Source organism: Musca autumnalis, unplaced genomic scaffold (assembly GCF_047663935.1).
Source record: "Musca autumnalis isolate F117 unplaced genomic scaffold, ASM4766393v1 scaffold_3, whole genome shotgun sequence".
NCBI classification, from domain to species: Eukaryota; Metazoa; Arthropoda; class Insecta; order Diptera; family Muscidae; genus Musca; species Musca autumnalis.
Window position 1 is genome coordinate 206,236,203 of NW_027411866.1, and position 22,341 is coordinate 206,258,543.

The following is a 22,341-nucleotide window of genomic DNA, read 5'->3' on the forward strand; positions in this document are numbered from 1 at the left end:
CAAGGTTTGATATATACCTTATAATCAACATATTCTAATATTCCAGGATTTTAGTACCTATAAGCACGAATTTACAAAACATATGTAATCTTACTTCCAAATTTTATAATTATATCTCCATCCCTTCTCAAAACCCCAATTGTACCATTAGTATCCAAAATTACCTCAATCCTTTACTGCAACCGTAATCGTAACTCCAAATTTCAGGATTCCATCTCTATCCGTTCAACCAAATCCAAATAATACCAAATTTAGTACCATTTACTACTTTTCGTACACATTTTTACAAATTTTTAAAAACAACTCCATATCCCATTCGTACACTCCAACAATAATCTTAATTCCAAATTTCAGGTTTCCAGCTCTATCCCTTCAACAAACTCAAATTTGGTACCATTTAGTACTTTCCGATCAAATAAATACGAATTTACAAAACCATAAGCTTTTACGCTAATATTAGAAACGGCCACAAATTTCGAAAGGTTTTCTTTTATCTTGCTAATAATAGTTGTTAGATATTAATCCGCTTATGTACTTTCATAAATATGTAATACGAACACAAAATGATGACTAGCTTATTAGCAATAGAAGCTTTTCGATAAATAATAAAATACTGATAATAGAGATAATAAACAAATCATTTATGTGATTTGCCATAAACAATAATTCTACATTAAGTACTACAATGTTAAGAGAGAGTAGGCATAAACATTACCAGAATTGTATATTTTAACTACAATGAGCGGCAGGAAATATAGAGTGTGTGTTATACATTCCAAGGAAATGTAAAAATACACAAAATTCCCATACTTTGGAAAACAGATTTGAGGTCGGGGTCTAAACAAACAATTTATTCTTTAGGGTGCGATAAAGTTGTGTACTTTCATTTATGTTTACAAGCATTTAACGGAATTTCTAAACACCTTAATAATTTTGTCTCAAAACATTACCACAAAACCATTACAATAATCTCCAAACAATTTCCCAGAATAAATAACAAATTCTGCATTCCCTTAATTCCTTTGAAGGGTATAACAATTTAATGAAAAAAGTAATAAAGATTGACCTCTTTATTGATACATTTCATGGTTACAAACAGTTGCTGTTTATAGTAGCAGCAGATACATTAAAGGTCATTGGCCCCACACCCCTCCTTCGTAATAATAGTAGTTGGTTTTTTTTGCGAGGTTAAATAGACAGATACAAACACCACCGTCACAAATGTGTTTGCCGTCATCAGAATTCTTGTTACCATACACGTGAAGAGTATATTTATATTTGTTTGATGAACTTTGTAACAAATTGACAACAACAGACATGAGTCAGTGCACTAATGTCCTGATTGTAATATCAATTTTATGCAACAAGAAGGATAAAGCAGGGCAAAAAATAGACTGATGCATTAAAGTAGTTTTTAATGACGTTGAAAAAGCTTGCACCACCCCAATATACATACATACATACATAACGCCCAAATGTTATGAGGGCGGTACTTGAATGTTCGGACTCTTTAAAGAGAAGTTGCACTCGGCGACAAAATACATCATAACTGTATTCTCTCAAGTGCCCAATGGGAGTGTACGAGCGGGTTTAACTTGACAAAGCCCTCGACATATCTTGGTCCCTCTTTTATCTCAAGTGTATACTGACTTTCCGAGATGACCCCCTGCCACCATTCAAAAACGACTAAAACTTGAGTTGGGAGTAGGTTTAGTAACCTTTTCCTATGTTTTACCATCCTATCTGTTGAAGACGAGAGGTGACAAGCTGATAATATGTTAGCTAAGTTACCACCAGCTGGCAGGAGGAACTCGTTTCCGATGCTTCGAACGTGAGCATTCGACATCCCTTCCACGAGACAGAAGATAGGACTGTGTGTTCAAATTATAGCCGCGTAAGTCAGTTCCCTATTGTACATAGGATGTGCCTGGCAAATCATGGAGTAGACCCAAGAAATGCAGATTGACACTTACATTTTTTGTGGATTATAAATGAGCCTCCTACAGTCCTATAAGTTCAAGGGTATTCTAAACGGTATCTTAATTTGGCATTCCCGTAAAGTTCATTCGGCTTAGTAAGATGAAATTAACGGATACCAGGTCCTCAGTTAAAATATGAAATAACATATCCAAACAGTTTAGTGCCGAAATCGAAGTGTTTGATGTGAGCACCTACCATACTGTCTATTTCATAGTGCTCTCAAGTTCCCGGGTAAATACATGGCGTTTACCAACGCACCCACACATAAGTACCAATTCGCTCACACATATTTGGACGTGCTCGATTCCTTGGTTGGGAGTGAAGCCTATCAGACAGGGCAAAGCTCTACCCGTTTTGGGTCTAAACCACAGCCACCGCTGCCACAAGGAGATTAACTGGAATATATACTCCGGTCGGGATTCGCAGCCAAAGAGGTGGTAGGACTCCAAAAACCCTGCGAACCCTAGGACTGGTGACTACTCAACAAATAACACTGTGCAACAAAATGGAGGTGAAAGTCTGGGGTACGGAAAATTCCTCTTGGGGAAGAAAAGCCTTGGTGAGTATATTAAGAACCCCGAAGGACAGATCCGCCGTGAGTCGAGAGCCGTACCTAGAAAATTTTAGGCGACATTTTTGCAGAACATTTCGAAGCTGAAAAACGTCATCTTGTGGTACTTTATATAAAGGACGAAAAGGACATTCAAGGAACCGAGTTAGAAGATCGAAGTGTTCTACAAAAATAATCCTCACTCGATTCGACTAAAGACATGTCATTTCAAAAATAAGCTAAAGCCACAGTGAACATAGATATAACGCTAATTCCTGACGGCTTACAGGGTCTCTAGCAAAAACTTCATCACGCCATAACACGGAAGTTCGACTCACGGCGGATCTGTCCTTTGGGATTCTTAATATATTCACCAAGGGCTTTCATCTCCAAAAGGAATTATCTCTGCCTCAAAATTTGTGTTCACAGTGTAATCAGCAAAGAAACATACAAGACAGGAACACCAACTGTTAACATGCTATCCTCCCGTACTTCACAAAATGTCCACAGGCACCGCGGCAATAACAGCACAACACAATGAATTAACAAAGCTACATTCACTAGTAGCTGGCACGACATCCACAAGAGATAACACAACGTCGCACCAACTCTCCTCCACAAAAACACACCCAATTGCAGAGATGACTATGTGGGACGTTTATCTCCAATACGTCTTAACCTTCTCCTAACAAGTACATCACATACAATTGCGTTACTGAAATAACAGCCCACCCCTCTTTACATTATACCCATATTTACCAAAACTCTAATGTCGACCTAGTACGGACGTTCTGTCTGTACATGCTGAAGGCTAGTTCTGAAGTCATCCCACATCCACATAAATCAGTCTCGGATAGAGCTCTTCTATGCAAAAATGCATTCAGAGGAGCATACCCAGTCAGTAAAATCCCAGACTGATGATAAAGCTGAAGTCTAGGGGGTGCGAACGTAGCGTCACGAATAAATTCGTTTGTCACGAATCTTGTTATTCCTCCACCTAGTCGGCCACCTATTAGCAGTACGCTTCCGACGGATTGTATTGCAGCGCCTTAAATCAGATCAGATCAGAAGACCCGAGCAACTCTGCTTCAGCCAATTGCTACCCGCTCTTCAACTTATACGAATAACCTTACTCTCTTCAAATCTCGCTTCAAGTCAAATGACAGAACGCTAAGTAACACGTGCAATTCGTGGACACAGTCTGACACACTGGTTAAAATGCTAACTACCAACGACTACAAGCAGATGCGACAAGAACTTTCTCCGATCCAAATCGGACTCAACTGCAGTATATTATACAGGTGAACCATATGCGCCACAGTAAACACACAACCCACTATATATGGTACGCACAGAGCGTCTGTTCAAACCCTAGTATGTCCGTAAGACCCTGCTGACCATATCCATACCAGCAACAACTATAAACTTATCCTTCTGACGATCTAAATGCGGTGGGAAATTTATCCTCTTAGCCATAATTAAGCCCCGCTACTTGACTTGAGTAACATACCGTATGCAATATTCACCAGCTCAATTTGTGGGAGGACGACTATGGCCCAACCTGCCCGCCTCCTCAACATAGTTCTGTACCAAAACGTGTCAATGAATGCGATTTTGTCAACATACGGCTTTACAAGGTTGTAAGAGATTCAATGGTATTCTATAGGTAGAAGACCACCCTACGGTCTCGAAAACCTCTCAAAACTCTTCCATAGAGAGAAAACCGTTCAACAGTTTTTCCTAATGTTTTCTGTCTACATGTTCATATACAGCTATCCAGTTGCCGATCATCAGCATGGGTTCCCTAAGCAGCACGGCTACAGCACAGCTGCACGCCATCTCTTCATATATTATTCCATTACTCAACCAGAGCAAGCCGTGTGATAGAGCAGTGATATTTGTGCTTGACTTATCAAAAGCCTTTGATACTGTCAAGCACTCCGCACTGCTTGAGGATATCTAACAGACAACCCTCCGGCGAACTTTGAAACGTTGGATAATCAATTTTATGTGTGGACGCCAGTCGTACGTGGATGTCCAAGACCCGTAGCGTGAAACCGGGAGTTCCCCAAGATGGGGTGATATCTCCGGAACTGTTTAACCTCTATCTCTCCTGAATGCTGCCCCTCCAGGTGGCATTGAGATAGTAACGTATGTCGATGATTGTACGATCTTTGCCACAAGTGCCTTCCCTTATTAGGTCACCCGTTCAGGGCCAGATCCGTGTAAATCGGGAATGTGCATCAGAACCTACACTACCAACTTAATGGGACGAGCATTTAACGTACTTTGAGACTTGTCAAGTTTTAACGGGAGGGAGGTAGCTGTGGAAGTAGCCTGAAAGCCATTTCTGTAAGGTTCCACCCCGACATACTCAGCTTCCAGAATACAACAGCCGTCAGCCCAAAATTCATCGATTCCAAATTGTAGTCTAGTAATGCCATCGATCTTAATGCCCATAAGGGCGAAAAGTGTTTATTGCTGCCGCCCCTACTGGAGTCAGACGCTGCTGGATTTGTTTGTAGAATACCCTTCCGAAAACAATAAGATTTTTACTATAGCATGGGTATTTGGAAAAGTAGTCGGGACATGTCGTCAAGAAGTTTATATATATCGCCTTCAGGAACCTACTGAACTCTTACAGAGTGGTTGCCCTGCACAGAGCTTCCAGGTCTATCCCGCAGACACCAATTTGAAGATCCACTGTATGCGTTTCACTTCCCACTTGGTAGGGGGATTGTGTATATCTTTCACCAGAAAAAAAGCTTTTCCGGTCAGACTTCGTAGTTGACTCACTTACTTACTTAGCAGGCCCATTACAAAACATTTTTTCCATAGACACGAACTAAGGGGTAATTTACACTATATGTAAATGTCACGAAATAAAAATATTCCATATCTACCCACGGGGGCAATGTGGAGACGTAGTTTTTTTTACATTTTTGCTGGTGTGGACGCACAGAGTAAATCGCGTAAGGAAAATCTCCAATATTGCACATATTAGCGAATATATAACGATGGGAAATTTCATGTCATATGACATTTACATATAGTGTAAACTACCCCTAAGAAAAGATCTCCAATTCTCTCTGTTTTGTGCTTCGCTTTTTGGAATACCGCGCCTTGTCATCTCATCATCCACTTGTTTGCGCCATCTATTCTTTGGCCTGCCAATTCTGCGTGCACCGCCATGTGGCTCGAACTTACACGCCTTTTTAGCGGGTTCATCATCGCTGATTCTTATTAACTATATTGATGTCGTTGTATAGCAGATACAGCTCGTTGTTCATACGACGTCGATATTCACCGTCAACGCAAATTGGTCCGTAGATCTTTCGAAGAAATTTTTCTCTCAAACACGCCAAGCACTGCCTTAACTGCTTGCGCAAGTACCCAGGCTTCGGAACCATACATTAGCACCGGTAGTATCAGTGTTTTGTAAAGCGTTATTTTTGTTTGACGAGTTGTGGCTTTGTTTTTAAAGTGCTTACTTAAGCCAAAGTAGCATATGTTGGCCAATACCATACTTCTTTTTATTTCACAACTGATGTCGTTTGTTGTGTTTACGGCGGTGGCGCGGTATCAGATTCTCCTTCTTTTACTGATCGTCCCATGATTTCTATATCATCAGCATAAGCAAGTAACATGTGGCTATTGGTGTAGATTGTGTTACTTCTTTTGACGTTTGCCTCTCGTATAACCTTTTTTAGCAGGATGTTGAAAAGGTTACACGAAAGGCTGTCTCCTTGCCTGAATCCTCCTTTGGTACAAAACTATTCGGAGAGGTTCTTTCTTATTTTAACTGGAGATATTCTGTCAATTAAAGTCATTTTACAAAGCCAAATGAGCTTTGCGGGGATACCAAATTCAGACATTGCTTGGAATACGTTGGAAAGTAGGGGACTGTCAAAGGCTGCTTTATAATCGACAAAAAGGTGGTAGGTGTCGATCTGCATCTCTTGGGTCTTCTCCAGGATTTGGCGCAGGATTAAAATCTGGTCAATGGTGGACTTGCCAGGTCTAAAGCCGCATTGGTATGGTCTAATTATTTCGTTGACCATAGGCTTTAGTCGTTCGCACAATATCCCTGACACTATCTTGCATGCGATAGGGAGAAGACTTATGCCCTTATATTTGAAGCATAAAGTCTTATCTCCTTTCTTATGGACGGGACACAGGATGCTCAGGTTCCAATCGTCTGGTACGCGTTCTTCCTGCCAGATGGAGCTAACTAGCTGATAGCTCGGCTGATAGGCCATCAGTTCCTGCTGCATACCAACAGTTTGGAAAAATGCTCTTTCCTTATCCTTAGCACACTATCTGTATCAGTTACCAGATTACCTTGCTGGTCTCTACCGGAGGATGTGCAAGTTCCAAAGCCATCAGTTTGATGTTTCTCTTTGGTAGAATTTTCGGACTTCATTCTGTCTCCTGTACATCTCGATTTGTTCACACTCCCGCTTTTCCATCTCTCTCTTTTTCCTTTCTCCTTTTTTCCCGATACCTCTCTCGTGCGCTCGCGTTGCTACTGATTGTAAAGTAAACCTATATGGCTCATTTTTCAACTTCGGTAGCAGCACGACACTCCTGGTCATACCATAGATTCCTTGGTGGAGGTCTCTGGTATCCAAGTACTGATTTTGCGGCTGTTTGCATGGAGTGGGCAATGTTTTGCCATTGTCCTGATATGTTATCGGGACGAGGAGTGCTTTGACTAAGCAGTTGGCCCAGTTGAGTGGAATATGCTGTGGCTATCTGTTGTGATTGCAGCTTACCGATGTCCAACTTCCGTGTTGTGTCTGTTCGCACTTTGTTTGGTACTGGTACGTACCTTTGCCGCAGCAAGGTAGTGGTCCGAGTCTATGTTTGCACCTCGGAACGATCGTACATCCAACACGCTTGATGCATGTCTTCCATGTATCACAACGTGATCAATTTGATTTCTTGTTCTTTGATCTGGCGACAACCAGGTGGCCTTATGAATATCGAGATGCTTAAATCTGGTACTGCTAAGTACCATGTTTCTTGCAGCTGCAAAGTCTATCAGCCTCATACCATTGTCAGATGTTTCACTGTGGAGACTGAATTTCCCGGCTGTTGGGCCAAAGATATTCTCCTTTCCAATTTTGGCATTAAAATCGCCTAGTATAGTTTTAATGTCATGGGCAGGGCAACGGTCATAAGTTTCTTCTAAGCGCTCGTAATAAATATCTTGGGTTCGTCCTTGTCTTCAGTGGGAGCATGAGCGCAAATAAAGCTGATGTTGAAGAATTTTGCTTTTAATCGAATTGCAGCGAGTCTTTCATTCACGGGTGTGAAGTTGGAGACCAGTAGTGCGATTCTCTAACTCATTTTTTGAGTTACCGACAAAAATCGGTAAAATTAAAACGCAAAATTATGATTGAAAAGTTTAAACAAAAGTTGACAACACTCGTGCTATCGGTAGAATTTTACGACTGCTTTTTATTCGTCGCTAACTTACAGAAAAACATTGATAATTACCGAAACTATAAGCATTTGAATTTTACCGACAATTGTCGCTAACTCAAAGAATGAGTTAGAGAATCGCACTACTGATGTTTTAACCTCCGACCAACTACAAATCGGCAATGCATGATTTTGCTTTGTCGTCGTTTTTCTTTTCTTTCATTTTTTCATAGTAGGCTGTTTTTCTAGGGAGGATTACTAACCCGACGCCCAAACCCAAGTTTTTAATGTTCTTATGGGTAAAGGCAGTTCCCCAGGTGACACCACGGGGAGGTCAGTGTCCACCTGAGATGAAAGAGATACCAAGATAAATCCTGGGCTTTGCCATGTTAAAGCCAGTCAGGACCGTTGCTTGGTACCTTGCATCCCCTACGTCACCCTTCGTAGTTGACGCTACTTTAAATTCCATACAGATGGAACTGGGCGCCCAATAAGTAAGGAACGATCAATGAATAGGCAAATTGTAACACAAGTCTTAAAATGTTGGAACAGTTTAATCACTACAAGTACATGGTAGTAGCTTTTTCACTGCTGGGAACGAGGCCTATTCTCCTCTCTTCCGTTCTGGAGCTGGCGAACGGCAACTATTTTGTGTAAGTGCGCACGACAGGAACGTAGAAAACCTGTAATGGTGTGGAGAGTTGATTACCCAATTGTCTACTCCACCTGCGGTATCAGAAACGGGACCTCTGGTTGGATCTCGTAACCGAGTTACTTCCAGTTTCGGTCCCATGTAACCGAGGGACTGGTAAGCCCCTGTAAGACTAGAGTCCGTGGGGTCGTTAGGGCCGTTATTCCCTTTTAGAGAATACCCCTTCTGCTAGGGGACCTCTTAATGGTCTTCTACCGATAGGAGACCTCCTCACTGTCTTTTGTGGATAGAAGATCTCACCAAGACCTCCCCAACGGACTTTTCTACCATAACTCTTTGTCCTTACACTTAACTTTTTCCTTCATCTGATAAATTTTTTTAATGTGAAAAAAGTTTTAAATTGCTTTCGATGATTAGATGACTTACGGCACATATAATATTTTTGTTGTATTCACATGATGATGACGTTCTACTTTATGGTACTTTATTATGACCAACCACCAGCTATCAACAGAAGAACTTTTAATAAAGTTAAGCGTTTAGTGTTCATTGTTATTTTTTAATTAGCGTTGTCTACTCTTAAAATGGTGGGTGGTCATCGTAGTACATACGAGAATACTTGACCAATTTGATTAACTTTTCTTGTCATCCTCATTGTCGTCAATGTTGTTGCTAAACGGCAAAGGCTTGTCATTTTCAGGAGAGGCTTGTCTGTGTCACATAGTTTGCTTGGAATGTCGTCTGACTGATTCACAAAATATTTTTAAATGCACATGTAAGTTTGCATCGTGTCGTTTTCTGTTTGCTTTTTGGATATGACATTTTTTACAGTGACTCACTGAGCGATTTATGCACGGGGTAGATTTCTATTCTAAAGCCTATTCTATTTCTAAAGCCCTTCTTTTTTAGAAATCAAGGACAATCACATGTTCAAACATAAATAATTTCATCAGTTCCCCCAACTTACATATGTATGTATAAATAGTATGTTTTATTAATACACTTACCTATTGCTGTCCTGGTTCGTACATTCCTTGAATATGCCATTGGATATAAAATGGCCCAATAACGATCCACTGAAACAGCAACCAAACAAAATATCGAAATTGTACACAACACCACCAGCAGTGACATGGTAAATAGGCAGGCATGTAAATTTGTGGGTAATCCAATTGAGGCCAATATTGCAAATGGTACTCCCAAGGAACCAACCAAAAAATCTGCTATCGCTAATGAGACAATGTAATAGTTGGTTCGGCGGCGTAATTTTCTTTCACGCTGGAACACCACAATCACCATCAAATTACCAATGACAGCACATATGGCAACGAGTATTTCGAACACAGCATAGGGGACATTTAATTCGGTTGAGATTTCATCGGTGGTTGTTTTGCGGGTAGGTTGAAATGGGGCAAAGGGCAGATTTATTAAACTCTGCGAACGATTGTAACTTAATTCAAAATCGGTAAAGGCAAAGAAACGAAACTCTGACATGGTGTGATTAGGTAAAGTGGGTTTGTGATGACGATGATGATGAGGAAGTTTAGAGGTTAACAGTTAAATAGAGCAGGACCTTTGGTTTTTAAGTTTCAAACGATAAAATGTTTCAATGTGTGCTTTGGTATGCCCTTTAACTTTTCACTTGTTCTGTTTACTTTGCTGCTGTTTTAAGAGGACGAAAACAAATTTATGCAAATTTTTTTTCAAACAAATTCGAATAAATTTACGAGCGCGCACACGCAAACAAACAGTAGCCAGCCAGTTGATTGAGTTTATTAATGCTTTCGTAGGTTCTTTGTGATGTTTTTCGAATTGAACTTTTCTCTTTGGGACTTCAAGAGAAAAACAGTCAGGTTTACGGTAGATAATTAAAAAGTTTATTCAAGTGTTGTTAATTGTTCTTTCTTTTTGGCATTACACAGTTAAGTTTTTTTAATGGTTATTGCAGAATGAACTTTTGTTTCGACATTTTCGCACATAACAGTATTTCTTCATACATTTCGATTTGTTTTGGTTTTACTGCCATTGATGCCTCCTTCTGTTGGGCCAATAAATTTTCCAAAATTAATTTAATTTTTCCATAATATTCTGATGAAATTACATTTGAAATTTTTTGATAGCTAGTTTCATCATCATTTTCATTGGCCATCGTTTGGTGGTGGTCAGGTGCGGTAATTGTTGTTGGTTTTTATTATTAAACGTTACGTTGTTTCTTGGAATTGGCGTTTTCAATTGTCCTCTATACTGCATTTGTAACATATGTCCGAAGAAACTGTGACCTTTTGCCAATTGGGAAGGAAGCACACGTTTTATTATATCCGTAATTGAGGCACGTGCCGATGTTTAGCTGGAAATCTGTAAAGAATGAAAGAAGTTAATGAAATTTAGTACTAAAATGAAATATTACTTTCAATGTCTTAAATATTTAGGGAGATTTATTTCGAATAAAATGGTGGCTATTTATTTAAGAATATTGTAATAATACGTAGTAAGTAATAAATAATATATAATAAATAATGGGGAATGGAAGATACCAAGGAACGGTCCTGACCGGCTTTAACATGGCAAAGCCTAGGATTTATCTTGGTCCCTCTTTCATCTCAAGTGGACACTGACCTCCCAGTGGTGTCACCTGGGGAACTGCCTTTTAACATCCGTTAAAGGTAAAAACTTGGGTTTGGGCGTCGGGTTAGTAACCCTCCCCTAGAAAAAAAACAGCCTACTATTAAAAAACGAAAGAAAAGAAAACACGGTGCTCTTGAATCAAATTTAAATGGAAGGTGCTTATACCTGGGAAGTTTTTGCGGATTCTCAAAATACAGTGTTCATAGATGAGAAAAATCAAAAAACAACAAAATCGCCGGAGCGCTTTTTAAATAAATCGCGATTCAAGTTGACATTTTGAAGGGTTGTTTGGGTTTTTGCGATTTTGCTTGCAAACCGCAAGTCCTATCAAAATGGGAATTAAGAAAATGTTATAGCTATCAAAATTCTCTACAAGATTGACCTTAATGATATTTTCGTAGGTTTTACAACTTTTGAGATATAGAAGTTGAAATTGGGACAATTCAAATTCAATTCAATTCAATTCTGTATCGTCTCCTTATAAAACAATGCCATGACTGCAATTTCCCAACTTAAACTTATATATCTAACAAATGGTACAACTTAGGAAAAATTACATAAGCCAGTCGTGAACAGAATTTTCACAGCTATAAGATTTTCTCAGGTCCCATGCCGATAAGACATGCCGTATTCAAGCAAAATCTCGAAACCCTAACAAAAAAACCTAAAAATGTAAACTGAGCACCTTTATCTCAAAAATCGTACAGCCTGAGAACAAATCATAAACGTGAATCCTGTAGAGAATTTTCACAGCTACAACGTTTTCTTGACCTCCATTTCGATTGGACTTGCGGATTCCAAGCAAAATCGTGAAAACCTAAACAACACCTAAAAGTGTGAATTTTGACCGCGATTCATTTAAAAATCCCTACAGCGATTTTTTCTTGTTTTTGGATTTTTCTCATCTATGAACATTGCTGTTTCAGAATTCACAAAAACTTCCCCTGTGTAAGCGGTGTTCATTAAAAGTTAGTTAAGGCGCACCCTTCATGACATTGTTTTATAAGGGGGCGATACAGTCAGTGCATTGTCCCAATTTGAACTTCAATATCTCAAAAATGGTAAAACCTACGAAAATACCATAAAGCTCAATATTGTACAGAATTTCGATAGCTACAACATTTTCTTCAGTCTTATTTTGATGGGACTTGTGGTTTCTGAGCAAAATCGTGAAAACCTAAACAACCCCTAAAAATGTCAACTTGAATCGCGATTTATTTAAAAAGCGCTCCGGCGATTTTTTTTTGTTTTTTGATTTTTCTCATCTATGAACATCGTAGTTTCAGAATCCGCAAAAACTTCCATGGTGTAAGCACCTTCCATTTAAATTTGATTCAAGAGCACCGTGAAAACCAAACCCCTCTAAAGTTGACGAACGCCGCAAACGTTTTAAGGACCATGATCTGTGAATCTGCACCTGGAATGTTCGCACTCTTTATAAAGAAGGTGCAGTTTACGCATTGGCAGATGTACTTGAAATGTACAAGGCCGACATTACCGCCATACAGGAAATACGATGGATTGGGAAAGGCGTCACAACAACACCGAAAGGTGACGCACTGTATTATAGCTGCCATGACACAAAGCATGAGTTTGGTTGCGGATTTGTAGTTGGTCGGAGGTATAAACATCTGGTTTCCAGCTTCACCCCAGTGAATGAAAGCCTTGCTGTGAATTCGATTAAAAGCAAAATTCTTCAACATCAGCTTTATTTGCGCTCATGCTCCCACTGAAGATAAGGACGAACAGACTAAAGATATATTTTACGAGCGCCTAGAAGAAACTTATGACCGTTGTCCTACCCATGACATTAAAATTATACTAGGCGATTTTAATGCCAAAATTGGAAAGGAGAATATCTTTGGCCCAACAGTCGGGAAATTCAGTCTCCAAAGTGAAACATCTGACAATGGTATGAGGCTGATAGACTTTGCAGCTGCAAGAAACATGGTAGTCAGCAGTACCAGATTTAATCATCTCGATATTCATAAGGGTACCTGGCTGTCGCCAGATCGAAGAACAAGAAATGAAATTGATCACGTTGTGATACATGGAAGACATGTATCAAGCGTGTTGGATGTACGATCGTTCCGAGGTGCAAACATAGACTCGGACCACTACCTTGTTGCAGCAAAGGTACGTACCAGATTAAACGTAGCAAACAAAGTGCGAACAGACACAACACGGAAGTTGAACATCGGTAAGCTGCAATCACAACAGATAGCCACAGCATATTCCACTCAACTAGCCCAATTGCTTAATCAAAGCACTCCTCATCCCGATAACATATCAGGACAATGGCAAAACATTGCCCACCCCATGCAAACAGCCGCAAAATCAGTACTTGGATACCAGAGACCTCCACCAAGGAATCCAAGGTATGACCAGGAGTGTCGTGCTGCTACCGAAGAGAAAAATGCGGCATATAAGGCTACTTTACAATCAGTAGCAACGCGTAGCGCACGAGAGAGGTATCGGGAGAAAAGGAGAGAGGAGAAATGTCTTTTCCGCAGGAAAAAGAAAGAGATGGAAAAGCGGAAGTGTGAAAAAATCGAGATGTACAGGAGACAGAATGATGTCCGTAAATTCTACCAAAGAGTAAAACATCAAACTGATGGCTTTGGAACTGGTACATCCTCCTGTAGAGACCAGCAAGGTAATCTGATAACTGATACAGATAGTGTGCTCAGGATATGAAAAGAGCATTTTTCAAACCTGTTGGTATCCAGCGAAGACGACGAAGATACGACAGATCCAATCCCAGAAGATGGTATTGAATGTATACCACCCGGCCAAGATGAGGTAAAGATAGCAAAAAACCGGCTGAAGAATAGTAAGGCAGCAGGAGCTGATGGCCAACCAGCCGAGCTGTTTAAAACCGTAGGCGACACGCTGATAAGGTGTATACATCAGCTAGTTAGCTCCATTTGGCAGGAAGAACGCGTACCCGACGATTGAACCTGAGCATCCTGTGTCCCGTCCATAACAAAGGAGATAAGACTTTATGCTCCAACTATAGGGGCATAAGTCTCCTCCCTATCGCCTACAAGATAGTGTCAGGAATATTGTGCAAAAGACTAAAGCCCATGGTCAACGAAATTATTGGACCATACCAATGCGGCTTTAGACCTGGCAAGTCCACCATTGACCGGATATTTACCCTGCGGAAAATCCTGGAGAAGACCCAAGAGATGCAGGTCGACACTTACCACATTTTTGTCGATTACACTGTGAACAAAAATTTTGGGGCAGAGATAATTCCTTTTGGAGATGAAGGCCTTTGGTGAGTATATTAAGAATCCCAAAGGACAGATCCGCCATGAGTCGAACTTCCGCGTTATGGCGTGATGAAATTTTTGCTAGAGACCCTGTAAGGCATCAGGAATTAGCGTTATATCTTCTTTCACTGTTGCTTTAGCTTATTTTTGAGATGACATGTCTGCAGTCGAATCGAATAGGGATTATTTTCGTAGAGCACTGCGACCTTCTAACTCGCTTCCTTCAATGTCCTTTTCGTCCGACTCACGGCGGATCTGTCCTTCGCGGTTCTTAATATACTCACCAAGGCCTTTCTTCCCCAAGACTTTCACCTCCATTTTGTTGCACAGTGTTATAAAGCAGCCCGACAGCCCGCTGCGTTCAAGGTATTCCAAGCCATGTCTGAATTTGGTATCGGCTTTGTAAAATGTTTCTAACTGACAAAAGATCTTCAGTTAAAATTGGAAAGAACATCTCCAAAGGGTTTTGTACCAAAAGGGGTTTCAGGCAAGGAGACAGCCTTTCGTGTGATCTTTTCAACATCCTGCTAGAAAAGGTTATACGAGAGGCAAACGTCAAAAGAAGTGTCACAATCTACACCAATAGTCACATGTTACTTGCTTATGCTGATGATATAGACATCATGGGACGATCAGTAAAAGAAGTAACCGATACCTTTATGAAGGTCGAAGGAGAATCTGCTAATGTGGATCTGGCGGTAAACGGCGAGAAGACCAAGCTGATGGTGTAGACGCGCAATGCGTCCATTGAGATCGGACCAACTGTTGAAGTTGGTTCCTATAATTTTGAGGTAGTAAAAGACTTCGTATACCTCGGCAACGCCGAAAACACAACAAACGACATCATTTGTGAAATAAAAAAAGAAGAATTGTATTGGCCAACAGATGCTACTTTGGTTTAAGTAAGCACTTTAAAAACAAAGCCACAACTCTTCAACCAAAAATAACGCTTTACAAAATACTGATACTACCCGTGCTGATGTATGGTTCCGAAGCCTGGGTACTTGCGCAAGCAGATAAGGCAGTGCTTGGCGTGTTTGAGAGAAAAATTCTTCGAAAGATCTACGGACCGATATGCGATGACGGTGAATATCGACGTCGTATGAACCACGAGCTGTATCTCCTATACAACGACATCAGTATAGTTAAACGTATCGAGATGCAACGATTGCGTTGGCTAGGCATATAATAAGAATGAGCGATGTTGAACCCGCTAAAAAGGCGTATAAATTGAAGCCACATGGCGGTGCACGCAGAATTGGCAGGCCAAGGAATAGATGGCGCAAACAAGTGGATGATGAGATGAAAAGGCGCGGTATTCCAAAAAGCGAAGCAGTAAACAGGACATCAGAACTGCGTAAAGAGTCACGGAAAGCTTTCAACGCCAGCAACCAATTCGGATCCTGGCAGTTGTACAAGGATAAGCTAAAGAGTACAAAAAGCCATAGCCAAAGCAAAAAAGCAATAATGGATTGATTTTTGCGGTTCCTTAGAAAATACCAAAGACACAGCCAGACTAAGCAAAGTTATGGCAAAAGGTCATTCGAATCCTACCTATATAAAGAGAAACAACGACACCTGGTCAGAAAACTCAGCCGAATCTTGAAATCCTTCTTACTACGCACTTCCCCGGCTGCTCGGACAGTACCGAAGAAATGCGACCCATTATAGCTGCAGATAAAAACAACAGTGAAGTTGATAAGATAATAAGTCCGAGTAAAGTCACGTGGGCTATAAACAGCTTCTCTCCCTACAAATCTCCAGGACCAGATGGAATCATACCAAAAATGCTACAATGTGCAGAGAAAATAATAAATCCTTGGCTAGTATACATCTATAGTAGATGTATATTCCTTAACTACGTTGCAACGAGTTGGAGACAGGTAAAGGTTGTCTTCATACGCAAAGCAGGAAAACGTAGTCACGAAAATGCTAAAGACTTCAAACCAATAAGCCGTTCATCATTTCTACTTAAGACGCCTGAAAGACTCTTCGACGTTTATATTCGAGAAAAGATGGACAACTCAAACATCATATCTTCTAGCCAACATGCTTACATAAAAGGGCGCTCGACAGATACAGCCCTACATGAAGTCGTTAGGACTATAGAGAAGTCCTTAGAGCACAAACAATTTACTTTAGCTGCTTTGCTAGACATAGAAGGTGTCTTTAACAACGTCAGTACATCAGCTATAAAACAAGCACTAGATAACTTCGGCGTGGAACCACTCATCAGTAGTTGGATTACCACCATGCTGCAAAGCAGAGTTATTAATGCCACACTCGGAAACAATACACTGTCAAAGCACGTGAACAGAGGAACTTCACAGGGGGGAGTTATCTCGCCATTACTTTGGCTTCTTGTCATCAATGAAATTCTTAATAAACTTAACCACATGGGATTAAGGTGGTTGCCTATGCGGACGATGTGGTAATACTCGTCTCTGGTTTGTTTCCGACCGTAATAAGTGACATTATGAGCGGAGCCCTGAGATCGCTAGATACTTGGGCCACAATATGTGGTCTGGGAGTGAATCCAGGAAAACTGAGATGGTGCTATTCACCACAAAGACCAAATATGCAATACCTAATCTACCAAGACTACGAGGTCAGGTAATACCCCTATCAAATCATGCCAAGTACCTAGGAGTCATCCTAGATTCAAAGCTGTCATGGAAACGTAATGTGGACCACCGCGCTCACAAAGCAACTGTTGCATATTACGCATGCCGCAAATTGTTTGGAAGCCGTTGGGGCCTCAAACCTAAAATGGTGTTATGGATGTACAACAGCATATGGTGGCCAGCAGTGGAAAATAAAACAACACAGAAAAATCTATACAGCATACAAAGATCTGCATTCATCGGGGCAACAGGGGCGATGCGAACGTGTCCGGTCGAAGCCCTCAATATAATGACGCACATTTTGCCAATTGATTTACACATCGAAGCAACAGCAACATGTAATGCGGTAAGACTCCAAGCTCTAGGAATGTTGAGAGACAGAGCTTACGGACATGCGTGCATGCTTCAAAAACTTCCGAAAGAAATAATAACCACTGCTGATTATTGCGTACCTATAATGGATTTTGATCAGCCTTTTGTAATCAAATTTCCAAGCGGAAGAGAATGGAGTAATGGATCACCATTGATAACATATGACACTAGGGTATACACGGACGGCTCCAAGATGAAATGTGGAGTCGGATCCGGTGTGTTTTCGGAAGAAGCAAACATATACACATGCGGAGATACTGGCAATAAAGGAGGCCTGTACTGAACTTTTACAGCATCACACAGCAAACTCAATAGAAATCTTCGTCAACAATCAAGCGGCGCTCCTTGCACTAAAATCCAACGTTGTCACATCAAAGCTAGTGAAAGATTGTAAAGAAGAACTTGCCAAACTAGGGCGTCTGTCAAGAGTAGTTCTCACTTGGATCCCGGGCCACAAGGGACCATTGATAACATATGACACTAGGGTATACACGGACGGCTCCATGATGAAATGTGGAGTCGTATCCGGTGTGTTTTCGGAAGAAGCAAACATATACACATGCGGAGATACTGGCAATAAAGGTGACTGTACTGAACTTTTACAGCATCACACAGCAAACTCAATAGAAATCTTCGTCAACAATCAAGCGGCGCTCCTTTCACTAAAGTCCAACGTTGTCACTGGTGAATTTTGTAGAAGGCTCTTTTCTGTGTAAATAGAGTCAGGTAGATTTCTTTTGAATGCATGTGGTCTATGAATCTATGTTTAAAAATAACCAACTGCCTGTCATAAATAATGGAACAAATGTCGTACCCAAAATAGTAAAGATAGCAAAGGGTCGATAATAAAATATGTATTTTCCATTATCGGCGCAACGTGTGTGTGCACGGCGTCATAATGTATTTATAGATGCAGCGTGCATTTCTAATGTGCGTCCAAACGGAATGTATGTGTATGTGTGTTATTGTTAGATTGTATGATTTAGTTTTAAGGTAGAATGTAAATAAAGTTGAGTCTCTCTAAAGCAACGAAACGAACAACATCGCATCGCGCGTGTGTTTTCTTTTTCTTAGGTTATTTTTCCTTTAGTTTTCTTGGGTGCACTTGTGATGAGATCGAGGAGTCGTCTCATCATTTGGTGACCCCGACGTGATAGGCTCGCGGTTTCAAAAAAGAAATTTGTGTAGTTTATTCGTGTTAAGTGTAGTGACGTGGTAGGCTCACATTTTCAAGAAAGAAAAGTGTGTTAGTTTGCGCGTAGTGGTATAACGAAATAGGCGCGTAGTTAAAAGTGACTACGTTAGGTTTATTCGTTAGGTTATAGAAAGGCGCACAGTCGAAGCAAAGATTGTGTTAGGCCAATTTTTATAATAAAATAAATAAAGTGACAAAAAGTGTATTACGTGAAAATGAATTTTCAAGATTTCATCCAACATCAAAGGGTGTTGGGCGAATACATTGTTTCGCTTTATTTCGAACTGAGCAAAATTGCTCAGAAAAGTGTAACCAGGGAAACAAGGGAAAAGTTGTTTAAAGTTGGTAGTTCCTTCACGGAAGCAAGAAGGGATTTTTTAGACAATGATAGGGAGCTCCGTGATATGGGAAAATTTCCATATGAAATGCATAGCATATTCGCCTCAGGTGTGCGGTATGCAATAAAAAAGTTCGACTTCTTAAATCGTCAAGTAAGGATAGATTTTGGGACCGAATCAAAGAAGGATTCGTTAGATACACGAATTCTTTCTAGATATAAATATATAGCTGAGATGGACAGCTTAAGTCCATTGGAACAGTATAAAAAAAGAAACATACTGCGCCATTCAAAAACATTAAAAGGAGGTTTAATTAGAGAGTTTGAATATTCATTAAATGCGCTGGAGACTGAGATAAGGAATGAGTTTCTAAGTGTAGAAGATGTCAAAGACAGATATGATATTGCGTCATCAGTACTGATGCAATATTGGAATGAGTTTCCTAAAGAGGATAATATCGTAGAGAATTTCAATTTTTTACAAATTTGTTACCGCATGGTGAGATTTGGGAAAATTTCTAGAGTAGCACCTAAAGAGGTGAAAGTAAAAGATTATGAAGAGATCAATGGGAAATGGGTTCCCAAGATAAATACTAGACAGGTAGATAGTAATTCAATTAGGAAAGTTGAAAATGTGACTATTCCTAAAATTTAGAAAATAGTAAAGTTTACAGGTAGTGTAGGGGAAACTACTGAAAGGAAAAACGAAAACGTTCGCGCTGATGTTTCGCTAAAGTTCGAAAGTGAAGTCAACCAACTGCGTGAGAAAAATGAGCAGTTGAATGCCAGATTGGATCAAAGAACCAAGGCTTGTCAATTTCTGAAGAAAAGGCTCGCATATATGGGTCACAGGTTGCTGACGTTAGTGCCAAATACAATACTCCTCATGCTAAAAAGGAAAAGGCTGTGGAAAAACTTGGTGAAGTGCAGAAAGAATCGGAGTGTCTACGAAAACAATTGGACGAAGCTCGTAAATATTTAAACGCTGAGTCTATGATCCGTACTGATTTGCAAAACCGCATTCAAAGTCTACGCGATGAACTCACGTTTAAGGAGCAGAACCATTTGCGAGAAATTGATGAAATATATTCTAGCCACCAACTTGAAATCAGTGTGGTGGATGAGCGTCTTTGTGAGCAGTATAAGGCCTTATTACAACAGTCGCTGCAAGAGTTGCGCGAACAACACGAAGGACAAATGCGTAAAATGAAAATGCTGTACGAGCAAAAGATTAAGGATCTCCAAGCAGAACCCAATCGTGAGTCCGTTGCAGCTTCACGTACTATCGAAGAACTAGATGTCTCTCATCAAAATATTGAAAGCCTGTATATTCGCATTAGTATGTTGGAATCTACAAATGCTGCATTGAATGGCCGAAATTGTGATTTGGAAAAATTGCTCGCCAATGAAAGAAGACGCCACGCTTCTGAGATTACCAAAGTAGACGCTGAATTACAACAGCTACAAGAAAGTGTTGTCTACGAAAAACTATTGTATGACGAAGAAGTTAGTAGCCAAACGGAATGGGTTGTAACTAGCAGAGAATATGACATCAAAATTTCCAAAGGTGATCCTAAGGCAAAGGTACAACAAAAAGGTACCAATGAAGTGCAAATCGATGGCGGTTCTACCGTATCTCAAAGGTTTGTAACGGATACAGCACAAGAACCACCAACAAAAATAATGATGAAGCCACGAAAATGGAAAAGTGGAGAAAACATAAAGACAACACTATATAATGCCAATGAAGAAGTTGCCGGTGCAGATCGTGTCAAGCGTAGAATTATACGTCATGTGTCCAATCATAGTATAATTAATGAAGAAATTTCTAGTGCCGAGAAGAATCCTCCAAGAAGAAAATGGATTTACCACGTCTTTCATCGAGGGAAAAAAAGTCATCATCCATACTGGTTGCTGAAGGTGTTGGGTGCCATCACCTAGAATTAAGTCATTATAAGTCTTTATATGTTGTTTATTATTAACTTAGAAAATAAGTAATGAAAAATATTACATTATGATAAGGATTATGATAATATTCTTCTTTAGTAAAAAATAACATACATACATTTTAGTTAAAGAATTAGATTGCTTTAAGACCAGAAACTGTTTAGTTCTGTATCTAAATTAGTCTATGTAAATGGAGTCAGATAGCAAGCAAGAAAATGTTCAATGTCCTGTCCTAACAGTTAAAAGATTAGGATCTTTTAAGGCGGGGAGAATGGTGAATTTTGTAGAAGGCTCTTTTCTGTGTAAATAGAGTCAGGTAGATTTCTTTTGAATGCATGTGGTCTATGAATCTATGTTTAAAAATAACCAACTGCCTGTCATAAATAATGGAACAAATGTCGTACCCAAAATAGTAAAGATAGCAAAGGGTCGATAATAAAATATGTATTTTCCATTATCGGCGCAACGTGTGTGTGCACGGCGTCATAATGTATTTATAGATGCAGCGTGCATTTCTAATGTGCGTCCAAACGGAATGTATGTGTATGTGTGTTATTGTTAGATTGTAAGATTTAGTTTTAAGGTAGAATGTAAATAAAGTTGAGTCTCTCTCTAAAGCAACGAAACGAACATCGCTAACGCGGGTGTTTTCATTCTCTTAGGTTATTTTTCCATTAGTTTCTTGGGTGCATTTGTGATGAGACTATGAGTCGTCTCATCAGTCACATCAAAGCTAGTGAAAGATTGTAAAGAAGAACTTGCCAAACTAGGGCTCTGTCAAGAGTAGATCTCACAAAAAGCAGACGAGTTAGCTAGAGCAGGATCCGCCTCTAACGAACTCCCAAAGGCGTCAGTCGCAATACCAATGGGAGTAGTTAAAGGGGATATCTTCAAACACTATCTATCATTGGCAGAAAGTAGATGGTACAAAACGGCAGCATGCCAGATATCAAAATCAACATGGCCTCAATACAACGCCAAACGAACTAAGTTCCTAATCAATCAAACGCGACGGAACCTGGCAAGACTTTTTGCAGTGTTAACCGGTCACTGGGCAATAGGTACCCACGCAAAACGTTTAAATCTACACAATGACCACTGCCGTAGCTGCGGGAATGAAGAAGAGGAGGAAACTGTTGAGCACCTCCTCTGTTCCTGTCCTGCACAAATGCAACGACTATTTAAAGCTCTAGGATAACTGTTCCTTCGTGATATCACAGAGATAACAGAAGTAGGTCTGGGAGACCTTCTGCCATTCCTTAACTCATCAGGCTAGATTTAACTGCCAACATGCAACAACGAAATAGCAATTCTCTGAACGAGTGGTGTGGTTTTTCAAAACGGTATCTCTTAC

General features: G+C 40.1%; 2 protein-coding genes across 2 annotated transcripts in view; one reads left to right on the plus strand and one right to left on the minus strand.

Annotated features, from left to right (window-relative positions):
• Positions 1–22,341, minus strand: part of AdoR (Adenosine receptor) — a 212,470-nt gene that overhangs the window by 10,623 nt on the left and 179,506 nt on the right. The window contains exon 3 of the mRNA XM_073976419.1: positions 9,617–10,964. Within this exon, the coding sequence (XP_073832520.1) occupies positions 9,617–10,103 (487 nt within the window). The 5' untranslated portion in view covers positions 10,104–10,964. The remainder of the gene's footprint in view (positions 1–9,616; positions 10,965–22,341) is intronic.
• Positions 16,168–20,981, plus strand: LOC141398409 (lamin-C-like). The gene is made up of 2 exons (XM_073975694.1): positions 16,168–16,228; positions 19,867–20,981. The coding sequence occupies exons 1-2, from the start codon at positions 16,168–16,170 to the stop codon at positions 20,979–20,981; spliced, it is 1,176 nt and encodes a 391-aa protein (XP_073831795.1).

Coding starts and splice junctions, on each gene's coding strand:
- LOC141398409 (XM_073975694.1), top strand. CDS start 16,168: ATGCGACCCATTATAGCTGCAGATAAAAACAACAGTGAAGTTGATAAG. Junction 16,229..19,866: donor TGATAAGATAATAAGTCCGA/GTAAAGTCACGT, acceptor CAATTTCTGAAG/AAAAGGCTCGCATATATGGG.